The sequence below is a fragment of the Vollenhovia emeryi genome, unplaced genomic scaffold (genome assembly GCF_000949405.1).
Source record: "Vollenhovia emeryi isolate VEMERY1.0 unplaced genomic scaffold, V.emery_V1.0 DF939445.1, whole genome shotgun sequence".
Classification (NCBI taxonomy): Eukaryota; Metazoa; Arthropoda; class Insecta; order Hymenoptera; family Formicidae; genus Vollenhovia; species Vollenhovia emeryi.
Genome location: NW_011966921.1, coordinates 11,206 through 23,152, shown reverse-complemented (window position 1 = coordinate 23,152; position 11,947 = coordinate 11,206). Strand labels below are relative to the sequence as shown.

Sequence of the window (11,947 nt, the reverse complement as noted above, 5' to 3'; positions counted from 1 at the left end):
CAATATTTATACATAAATATGTAGATATATAAATACAAATGTAATGTTAACCCTCAAAGTTCAAACACACCTCTGGGATACGGTAACCTAATCTTTTTTTTTTTGTTTTACGGCAGGAAGTGGAAATGGCTCGGACCATCGTCCTTCCAGGCCGGCCTGGAAGGGTATGTAGGACTTGCACCCACTAAAACCACTCCCTCGAGGACCACAAACGGGTCGGCGTCGAGAGCCAGGAACTGCCTAAGCATACTCTGGCCCTCGACAACCCTCGCGACATGCGCCCGAATTGAATCTAAACTCAAAGTATTTGCATACGAGTGGCAAAGCCTAATTATATTATCCACGCTACACTACGCTATAGTGCGCGCGAGAATCCCATGCCCTCGGTATACTATCCAGCATCCGAGGAGATAGGTATCTCGGCCTGAAAACTAAGGTAACTAAGTCGCCCCCCCAGCTCAGACCCCCTCGAAACGCGGGTGACGTTCGGGCATGGATAGCGCCCAGCTGCCCGCCGGATGTGCGCGCGAAATGCGGGGTTCGCCCGACCATCCTACCAGGGCCCCCAGCGCATCCACCCCGACAACATCACTCCCATGGCCGGCTGTCTAACACAAGGAACCGCCGACCCGCTCCTCCAACCGACTTCTCGTAATTTCCGAGAAGTCCGCCTCCTCTCACGCCACGCGCCCGTCCCCCGCGCGCGGCCCTCTCAAGAACCGACCGTCGCTAGTCGCGGTCGGATCTTTCCTATAACTCCAATGTCCGGGATGTGGGCACGGCCGTCCGGCCCCCCGGGTATGGGACAATGTCCGCCCGGGGGGCCGGAGGGCCGCCGCCCCTCCCATTGGCATATATATTTATAATTTCAATCCCCTGGTCCAGTTGTCACCCGATATCCGGGTGATCATCCGAGTCAACATCTCTGACGTTCCCGTTGTCGGCGTTTCCCTCCTCCATTGCTTGGCGCCGACGCTCCGCCTCCTCCTTCGCCACCATCACTCTCTCCGCGAACAGGGAGAAAGCGGCCCAGTTCTCTCGACTGTGGACCATCCGGTCTACTATCCCGGTTAGTGTCAAGTCCATTCCTATCACCGCCGTCAACTCGTCCCGCTCGTCTTGCCAAGCCGGGCACTCCGCGATTGTGTGCTCCGCCGAGTCGATGCTCCCGCCGTCCTCGGTCCCGCAGTGCGGGCAGACCGCTGTGTGCGCCTTGCCAATCCTCCTCAAAAACGTGCCAAAGCACCCGTGTCCGGTAAGTAACTGTGTAATTCTGTAGGTCATTCATCCGTGGGTTCTGCTCATCCAACGATCCAGGGAGGGAAGAATGGCCGTCCTTGTCCTGGCTCCCGCCACGTTGAACTGCTCTAAGTGAGCCTCCCATTCCGTCCTTGTCTGGATGGCGTTTGCGACCCTAAAGTCGTTTACGGCCGCTACCGACCATGTTCCCGCCGCGCGCATATCTCTGATAGCTTTATAATATCTGTCCCTTTCCCTAATCAGGATGTCCATCGGTGGAACTCGCGCCAACAGAGTCGCCGCGTCCAGGGACACCGTTCTGTACGCGGCCACCACCCGCAGCGCTATTGACCTCTGAGCTCTCCTAAGGATAGGTTGGAGGTTTTTATTTTTCAGGTATGAGTCCCCCCAGACCGGCGATGCGTACAGCAAAATAGACAGAATGACGTTATAATACAGCTTCCTCTTGGGTTCGCTGGGGCCCCTCAAATTAGGCATTATTCTATGTAACGCTCTACTAACTCTAAGAGCCTTGTCGGCTGCGTAATTGAGATGAGTTTTAAAGTACCATGTAGTATCGATCATTACTCCTAGATACTTCAAGCCATCGCCCACTCTAACCATACTACCCCCGATATTTACGTTGTTTGTACGCGTTTTTGGGAATGTAATTATTTCCGTCTTCTCCGCCGCTAGTGAGAGGCCCATTGTGTCAAGGCGTTCCTTAATAAGTCTCACCGCGTCCTCGGCTCCAAAACACAGCTCATGTGGATCATCTCCCTCCGCCACTACCATTGTGTCGTCCGCGAATCCAAAGGTTTTATATTCTGGTGGAAGTCTTTGCTTAAGGATCAGGTCGTATGTCAGGTTCCACAATATTGGCCCCAGTATTGAACCTTGCGGTACTCCAGCTTCGACAGCTCTTTGGGCCGTGCTACCCTGGTTGTCTGTGTAGGTGATGCTTCTGTCCGAAAGGTATGCGCGGATAATCCTACGTATATATTTCGGTATTTTCTTTCTCTTTAACATGTCTTTTATAGCTTTCCATAGTACGGAATTAAAAGCATTTTTGATATCCAACGATACTGCCATCACCTTTTTACCCCGTCTGTTGGCTGCCTGGATGGTCTCCTTTACCGCCAGGATAGCGTCCGTTGTAGACCTGGCTTTGCGAAATCCGAATTGATTCTCCGAGTAGTTCGCATAACCTTTATCCCGAATGAACTCTTGTATTCTATCCGCAATGATTTTCTCAAAGAGCTTTGACGCGTCATCCAATAGGCATATTGGTCTTGCTTTAATTTGCCTGCCTACCTCTGGTTCTCCTTTCGGGATAAGCACTAAATTGGCTCTTTTCCATGGTTTAGGAAATGCGCCGTTCTTGAGGCAAGCCGTGAAGCACTCCGCCATCTTGGCGATAAGGCACGCTGGTGCTTTTTTCCAGAATTTTATGGAAATTCCATCCGGGCCAGGCGCAGTATTTGTCCTCTTTCTGCTCTTAATTGCATTGAGTACCTCGAGTGGGGTGACTGCCATGTCTTCCTCCCACCTATACCCAAGGGCGTGCCAATCTAATTTCCGGGGCGCTCTCGCCCTGGGGAACAACGTGTCCATCAAGGCGTCCATCTCTCCATGGTCCATTTTCTCAGCTAGGCTTGTGTCCGCCCTTCTAAGCTTATTCAATACTAACTTATACGGTAGTCCCCATGGGTCCTTTTCCACCTCGTTCACCAAGTTCGCCCAGGCCTGATTTTTAGCTTTATTTATCTCTTGTCTAAGCCTGTTTCTGGTATTCCGGTAAGTCACGGCAAGCTCCCTCTCGTTCGGTTCGTCTCTTCTTCTTTTGGCTCTCGTCCAGTTTCTTCTTGCCCTTATGCATTCCGTTCTTAGCTCCTCGATCTCACTGCTCCACCAGTGTACGTACCGTTTTTTTATCCTTTTGGGTATTCTAGGGGCAGCCGCTTCGCACGCCTCGGTCATGACTCTGCGTAGCCATAATGCCGGGCCATCGTCTGATTCTAGGTCCTCTCCGGTCGGTCCTATTGAGCAGCTCCATTCTAGTGACTTTTCGAAGAATTCCTGGTCAAGTTTGTCACAATTCCACCGTACCCTCGATTTTGTCTCCCGCGGTGGGTTGTTATCCCGCGACGCTACCTCGTACGTAATGTACATATGGTCCGAGAGTGTTTCGACCTCCTTAAGGACCTTCCAATTCAAAATTTTGCCTGCGATATCCGGCGTAGACCAAGTTAGATCCACTATCGAGGAGCCTGTGTGTCTGACGCACGTAGGCTCTTTTCCTTTATTACTAAGACACAGATTTAGCTCTGCGGCCCAATCCGCCAACGCTCGTCCTCTTCTATTCGTCCTTGTCGCTCCCCACAGCACCGAGTGTGCGTTGAAGTCGCCTCCTATGATTAGTGGTGTTCGGTAGTTGCCGATTGCATTTTGAATTTTATACAGTACGTCGTTAAAATAATTAAAGTCTATATTCGGAGATATATACACCGACGCGATTAAAAGATTTCCGGTTTTAACTAAAATAAAATTATTGTCTCTAGTTATTAGGTTAAAACTTATCCCACTGTAGCAGTGTATAGCTGCCATTCCATTGGCGCTAGTGACGCAGTCTCCCTTATTCACGTTTGCCGGTGGTTCGGAAACGATCGATACATCAACGCTCTCTTCTCGTGCATGCTGTTTCAGTAAATCTAGAGCGTTCCAACTATGATTTAAGTTGCACTGTATGAATTTAATTTTAGGCGCCATTTCTAGATCCCAGCCGTGCAACTCCTCGCTCGCCTCTCCCGTATTTACATGCCGGTGTCGCGAACCTATTATTAGACTCGCACCCGTCATCTTTGCAAACCGGGCAATTTGCCTCATTTCCACACTGTCTTGCCGGGTGTCCATTCTGTCCGCACTTGAAGCAGGCCCCAGTTCTATCTATTTTTCCATCACATTTTGCCCTCATGTGGCCAAAGTGCCAGCAACGATAGCATTGTATTGGGCGTTTCTCTAATAGCACTACCCTTACCGAGGACCATCCTATTCTTATTTTGCCGCTTGATGAGAGAGGTGCCGCCACCGCCAGTGGGCATTGGACCCATATTGTCCCAAGTCCGTTTCTCATGGGTCTGATTTGCCCGACTTTAACTTCATCTTTTCGACATGATCCCATTTCTGCTATCACATCCATGACTTCCTCCGGCGTTACGGAGTCGTCCAGTCCTATCAGTAGCATTTCGCCTTTTATTGTAGGCCTACCAATAATTACATCCTCCAGGACTTCCTTTAATTTATCGGCCAATGCGTCGGCTTTGGAGGAGCCTTCCGGCCCCGGTATCTCGATCAGGACCCCTCCATTTGCCGATTTCCTAATTCGAGATCTCTCTATCCCCATAGTGGCCAGGGCTATGCCACTTCTGGCTTTCTTCAGAGCTTCCGCATACGAGAAACCCTCGCCCTTCCCTGTGATGGAAACCGCAGCCGTTCTCGGTGGTCTACGTCTTCCTTTCCTGTCGTTATTCGTGTCTTCCTTCGTATCTCGTCCTCTAGTCTTATCCGTTCCTGGTGTTTTCCTCCTGTGACTACGTTCCACCGGCTTCCAGTCACCATCCTCGTGTCTTTGTTCACTTCTAGGTGGCGCTACTTGTACGTCCGAGATAATTCTTGGTTTGTCCCTCCCGGCTGTGTTGTTGGCCCTTCTGTTTTTCCCTTTAGGATCCTTGCTTTTACCCGACACTGTTTTAAGTTGGTTCCTTTGTCCTACCAGCTTCTTGATTTCTTTATTAATGTCGTTCAATTGGCTTCTTCTTTCGTCCATTTCTTCCTCCGGGTCCGTTGTCACACTGGTGGCCTCTTCCCGTTCGTAGTCATCATTGCCGCCAGCCCGCGAGCTCATGCTGTCAACCGATGCAATTCTCACTTGTTTCCTCCTGAGGTGTTGTCTCCAGGTTGTCGCCTCTGTTGCCGCGTCTGTTCCCGTCTCTGAGGCTTGCATAATCTGCCTGCTCATTTGATTTTTGAGCCCTTTGAGCTCCATTTTTAGCTCACGAACCTCCCTTTCCAGCGCAGCCACCTCTTGCTTTCTTATTTCCTCATTTCTTTTAAGGCTAGCCACTTGGGCCGCGAGCTCGACGTTCCTCATCTCGAGGTATTTGGTATCTCCCTGTGTCCTCGCTCTCTTAACCAGCGCCTGTATGGCTTTTCCCGCGTTGGCTAGAGAGTCTCTCATTTGACCTCTTATTGGTCCCTGTATATTTTTGGATACATTTTTTAACCTTTCCGCTCGGTTTATATTCTCGCAGCCGACGCTGCCTAGTCTCGTAACGTCCATGCTATCCCATTCCTCGTCCTTTATGACTATTACCTTCGTTTGGGCCTGACTGGATTTTGCTGTTTTGCCAGTAGTCTTCTCCACATTTTCCAACTCCTCGGAAGAAGCGTACGTATCTTTTGGGTCCTCCGAGTCATCCGACGTCGATATTTTCCTCTTCGTTCTTGTTCTTCTCCTTTTTGAGGACTTCTTTTTCCGTTCATCTCCCTCCGTCAGTGGGGAGTCCTTCTTCCTTTTTGCCGTTCTTTGGTTACTGGCGGCATCACTTGCTGTAAATACGGTGCTTGAATCCGAGATGACATCCTTATGTGGCGCTCCCACAGTCTCCGCTTCCCCGATCCTGCTCGTTGATGCCCCTATGTTGACCTCCGGTGGTAGCAGGTCGTCACTTGCCGTCAGGTCTATTGGACCATGTGGCTGGCTTCCAGTCTCCTTTATCTCTTCTTCCTTTTGTTTTTTTTGATTTTTGGTTTGTATGTTTTTAAGGTGAAGGTGCATTTTCGTAAATCCCCTACGCGCAGGGCTCCGTCGACCGGGTACACCCTCTCCGAGCCACGACCAGACCGCGAAACGTGACCACGGCCCGGCCGCAGCCCGGGCCCCAAGTACCCAAGGGGGGTCGACATACGTCACTGGGCGGGGGGAATACCGCACCCCGCCACAGGACCCCAGCCCCTTACTTGTCCCCCCACTACAGGAAGATTTTCGGAGGTTCCGTGGCTCCGACCCCACGGATACCGCTGCGCGCGTTGCCAAACCGGGGGGCCCCGCGGACGGTTGGGGCGGCAGGAGCGGCCCGTCCTTCCATCGCCTTACCCGCCGCGGCGACCAGCGCGTTCTTCATCCGCCGGGGGGTAGTCCTCGCTAGACGTAGGCCGTCGCGTGGGCCTCCCAGCACGGGGCGCAGCAGGGGTCGTCACGCCCTGTAGTTCCCCTCGTCCGAGCGGGCTGCCGAGCCCTGCCTGGGAATACGTCCCAGCGGCCCCGGCAGCCCCCCGCCTCCAACCCGCCGAACCCTGTCCCGGGACTACTTCCCGGCGGCTCCGACGGGTCCCAGGCCACCGAGCCCCGCCTCGGAAACGTCCGAGCGGCCCCGGTAGACCCGTCTCTATCCCCTACGTCAAGCACGGCAGGGCCCTATCCTCGAAGGCGTTCGAGCGGCCCCCATCGTCTTGTCCACCATAACTGTGCCCCTGGCTTCCGCCTCGAGATGTCCAGACGGTCCTTTTGACACTTTTATACCGTGAACGGATCCCCCCGTGCCAGGACGCGACTCCTTAAAAGGACACCGTCCCCAGACACAGGGCCACAATCCGCCCCCAGTAAGATAAGATTCCGCAATTTATACAAAATATATACAAGTATACCTAAATATTTCTGAGTGTATCGCATCTATTTACAGGTTCAGACGATTCAGCACCATGAACTTCCTACTTCAGTGCACATAGAGACATCTTCATTTGCGCATCGTCTATATATATCAGGCTACGCTCCTCTACTATGTACATTCGGCAGTAGCGCTTACCGACACTCCGACCTCGAAACAACGGACCTCAATAAGAGGAATGCTCAATTACGTAAAGGGTCAGTCATCAACAATCCAGGGCTTGCAGCAGCCAGTCAAACGAAATATCGAACAACTTATTAATAACCGAAATAAAATAACAGTAAAATAAGGTTCCGCAATTTATACAAAATATATACAAATATGCCTAAATAAATCTAAGTATATCGCATCTGTTTATCTATTTATAGGCCCAGACGCAGACTTCCGCTCAAATCGCGTCCATAACGCGCCCTCTAAGTGCAATATACAGTTCTCAATCCGTATACGCGTTATTGATACAAAGCGTCCCTCTTAAATTCCGCATCTCTGTATGATACGCGCGCAGGCCTATGACGCATCCCAAAATACTTCGCAACGCTCTAGATGGCGGATAAGTCCGCCTCATTACACGGAGTCACTGGCCGAAAAAGAACAGACCGCAGCACAAGACTCAGATGATCAAATCGATCACTCGTCCCTATAAACTAAGTCAAGCCTATCGTCCGACAAGAGAAGCACTTCTATGTAATGCGGGCCCGGGCCTGTTGCTACGTGACAAATCTACACGACGGATGCGTCCGTCGAACCACTCATTGCATTCTTATAGCATAATTATCGCTCGGTTATAAACCGCTATTCCGCATATCAACGTTGACGCAGCTCGTCGCCATAGGTCGCTCTCCGTCGGGGCGACACTACGAACGAACAGACTCGACCGGGATCGGTCGTCCGTGCAACGAAATGAATCTCTTTGAAAAAATTCCTCCCACTCACGCGGGAGTCCGGCACGCCACACGCGCCAACGGCCGAAACGACCCACCGCGAGAGTCTCACGTCTACATATTTCACGCGAAAGACTAATACGTATTCTAGAATACCTCACGGCGCCCCGCACGACGGATAATACCGCCCCTCGCATTTACACTTATGATTGGGCCTGCCCTTTTAAGATGCGACCGAGCCGGAGCTCCCCGGACCAGCAATAACGGGTCGAACCACGTGACGAGTCACTGGTTACAAGACCCGTACCACGGCCGTGAGGGAGGCACGCGACCAGCACATCATGTCAAAAAGCGTCAAGGTTAGATAAAGCCTTGACACTACCACTATACTACCCCATTGGAAGCTCTCGAGTTGACCACCGGGCCGTCCAGCCCACTTATATAGCCCGGCGGCTAAATTCTAAACACGAGAAACCCGCAAGAGGTGATACGCCGCCTATCGGCTTTTCCCCGAACCTCATAGCCAGAGTGTCTCGTATTAGGGGACGCGGGCGCGTCGTCCGCGCCTTTACATCTCGGCTCATAGAGGATCCGAAAGTTACCGTCTCTATGTCTCGCGGGAGTCCGGGACGCCGGGCGCGCCGCCGACCGAAACAACCCGCTGCATGTTCGCGTAATACGCACGCAGTCCATAACGCATCTCACTCGGCACGTCCATTTGTATGTGTCTAACCTATCGCGTAGCTCGCAGCACTTCACGGCAATCCACACGACGGATGTGCATAAGATAATCGAACCGATTGTCCGTCACCATGAGCTACCTCAGTATTTAATTTGACGGGGGGTTGTCGTAAAGCTACTTTATTTCTTAACCTCAACCTGTCGCGAACGCACCGACACCGTACATCCCACGACACGCGAAGCTACCTCGACCACGTAACCTCAAACCTCAAACCACCGCGGGCGCACTGTCACCACATAACCCACAAAGCAGCAAAACGACGCGAGAGGCATACAGAGCACGACCTCCAACTCCGCTACTGCTAGCCTGAAGCTACACCGCTTTATAGTCTCGGTGCTCGAAGCCCGGGCCGAAAAGACACAAGGGCATAGCTCTATCGCAGCCAAGCACTATTCCCGTCAGTAAATGCACGCGACTCTAACCCCAAAAGCGAATCGGGCTTACTCCGGCATCCGGAAACTCCACCTTTTCACAAGGAGCTCCGAGCTCGCCTCTCGAGTCGCGACGCGCCTAACCTCATGCCGTCAGACCGTCACGAACACCCATACGCGGAATGAACTGCCCCCCGCACTCGTAACGCCCACGCACTTTCCTGAAAGAAAGAGGGCAGGAAACACACAATAAAATACAATACATACAAGGTGTTCCTTCACTGTTATAAGACGAGGCAGGGCCGCAATTTATTTCCCGTGCGTGCCTTGAAAAAGGCAAGCGCACACGTCTATCTGTAACATACAAGTTTAATGACGGGCATGCAACCTTACCTTGTGCCCGTCACTAATTACGACACAAAATATTATACAGTATATATACAATATGTACAGTCACTCTAAATCACGCGAGCATACCCCGCGAGCCAACCGAGCAGAAAACCGCGCGACTCCCTCGATATCTCGTGCGCGCGATCGCCACTCAGAACACACGGTATTCAGATCGTATATCCTTGTACAGGATCAGTATTCAGTTCAGAATCCAAGTCCGAAGTGACGTGGCAGGCGCGTATTAAGCGCCGCGCAACAACGTCCAGCCGAAACACCGCGCAACGCGCGCGCCACCTCAGAGCGCCACTCGCGCAAAAGCACCAGCCAATCGCGAGCGTCTTCCCGATCGCGAGCGCCACCGCGACCACGAGCGCCCCCGCGATCACCAAGAGCACGGCGCGCACTAATCCCGCCGACGGGAACGATGTCTACGTTCCCCGAGTCTCGAGCGAAGTAATCATCCGGAATACGAACGCGCCCGGGCGCACGTCGTCACATGTAAACCAGCCCTAACGGCTCGCAGCATATGATCGCGCCCGGTAACCTCTCGAGACGTATACGACACTTAAAATCACAACCGACATGCACGACACGAAGCACTCGACGGCGACAAAAGTCGACGCCCGCCCCTCGCCCCGCGCACCATCACACACGCGGCAAAGTCCCGCACGCCACAAGGCCACGGCGAGCACAACGGCCACGATCCGCGCGTCCACCGGGCAACGCCCGCATCCGCGCGACCGCGCCCGAGCACCCCGCGCACGGAGAGGCCGACACCGGCCTCCAGCACACTCGTTGAGCCCCGGCACGAGGCCCCCCGCAGCTCCAAGGCACGAATCCGACGCGCCACTTGCGACACTTACTGCGGCTCAAGGCGACTCCGCCGATCGCCGCCGCCAATGTCCCGGCACGAGCACGACTCGCGGAACACCCCCCTGCACCCGCGGCCCCGCGGAGGACCGCACACCTCCCGTAGCAGACGCCGAACGAGGAGGCGATCCGTCACGTCACGACGCGCACGACAATATGGCGGCTATACTGCCGCCCCCCGCCGCCGCGTCCACGTCACCCCGATGACCACAGGATATTATGCCGCGCAGCGATGCTCGACCCTCCACTGAGACGAGCCACCCCGGAGCCGATGCTCCAGGTAGCCCGGTTCGCGCGCCATCCACGAAAGATACTTAGCCGGGAAATATTCCCGATCCCGACAAGAACCCGATAGATGTTCACCGGAGCGTGCACTGACAAATGTAGTGACCGCAGACTACTCGATTTTTCGAGATGCGGATCACCCCGAGAAAACTAAAGTTAGCCCGAAGTGGATTTGAAGGTCAAATCTAAGTATGTGGTCGTGACCACCACCACCCGCAAATCCACCCCCGACGTTTGAACCCGCGAAAATTCCCCCAATCAGCGCGCAACAAGAAAACGCAACTTAACCCGAAAAAGATTTGAAGGTCGAAACCAAGCACGTGGTTACGACCTCCGTCACTCACGTATCCGCCCCCGACGTTTGAAGTCGTAAAAAACTCCCGTTTAGCGCGCAAAAAACGGCCGAGAGTGCCCACACTATACGTCACGTCACATATATCTACACATAAACGGGCGACCCGCCCACAGACACATGCGCCAGGGCGCAGCACACACACATACACAGCCCCGCCTCGGATCCGCCAGGTCCGGGCGGCCGCGAACGTCCGTCACTTCTCCCGCCGAAACCACGCACCGGGAGTCCGACACGCCACGCGTCGTTTCAATATGGCGATACGCTATCGCTCCCCGCCGCTGAAATCGCCGCCGGCGACAGCGCCCCTAACCTCAATCCTCTAGCACGTCAAAGCCGAGGACCAGGACACGCCGCCTACGGCGATGCTATACTTCGTTACTCGCCTACATAAAGGCGCATCTGCAATTCGCGTCGCGCACAGCGCCGTCCTTAAACCGCCTACAAGGCGGTGTTACACCGCGCACAATACCCGCGAGGCCACCGCGCCGACGAGCACGAGGGGCCAGCAGCCACCGCACCCCGCGGCCAGCACGACACCGCGAATCACCACGGCTTCGAAAAAGCACGGGATCGCCCGTCACCCGCGCAGAAGACGCTACACTACGTAGCCCGTCGCGAGGACGAGCACGAGCACGCCGCACGGGGCCAAGGCACACGGCGCGCGACGGCCACCAACCACCCGACCGCGGCACACGCAACGACGCAAGGGCGTCCCTTAAACAGGCCCAGAACGACACCGCGAATATATAATTCTATAATTTCCGCGCGATCATCCGCGAAACTCCACGCGCCGAGCACGCGGCCGACACAATGGCGGCGGTACCGCCGATCACGGCGCCGCCGCGTATCCCTCCGCCGCCAGGAAATAGCGCCCGGTCGTCGGGCAACGGACGCAGGGGAGAGCTCCCCGTAGACGATGTCCGCTGATACAACAAAATGGCGGTGCCACCGAAGCAGCCGCGACCACCATACACGCGAGGCGCGCGCAAATCCTTAAAGCTAATTTACATTCACAGACGAAACGATGTACACGCAAGTCTTAATACCGACCGAGATTCCACTCGTCCGTCAGCAGAAAAGTCCTAAGC

General features: G+C 54.0%; 2 protein-coding genes across 2 annotated transcripts; both read right to left on the bottom strand.

Annotated features, from left to right (window-relative positions):
* Positions 1-888: 888 nt before the first annotated feature.
* Positions 889-1,284, bottom strand: LOC105557607. Its single transcript, XM_012004887.1, has one exon. The coding sequence runs from the start codon at positions 1,282-1,284 to the stop codon at positions 889-891; it is 396 nt and encodes a 131-aa protein (XP_011860277.1).
* LOC105557606 lies at positions 1,285-6,076 on the bottom strand. The gene is made up of 2 exons (XM_012004886.1): positions 4,074-6,076; positions 1,285-3,964 (listed from the first exon to the last, which is right to left on the bottom strand). Exons 1-2 carry the CDS (start codon positions 6,074-6,076, stop codon positions 1,285-1,287), a joined length of 4,683 nt encoding a protein of 1,560 aa, XP_011860276.1.
* Between the last annotated feature and the right edge of the window lie 5,871 nt (positions 6,077-11,947).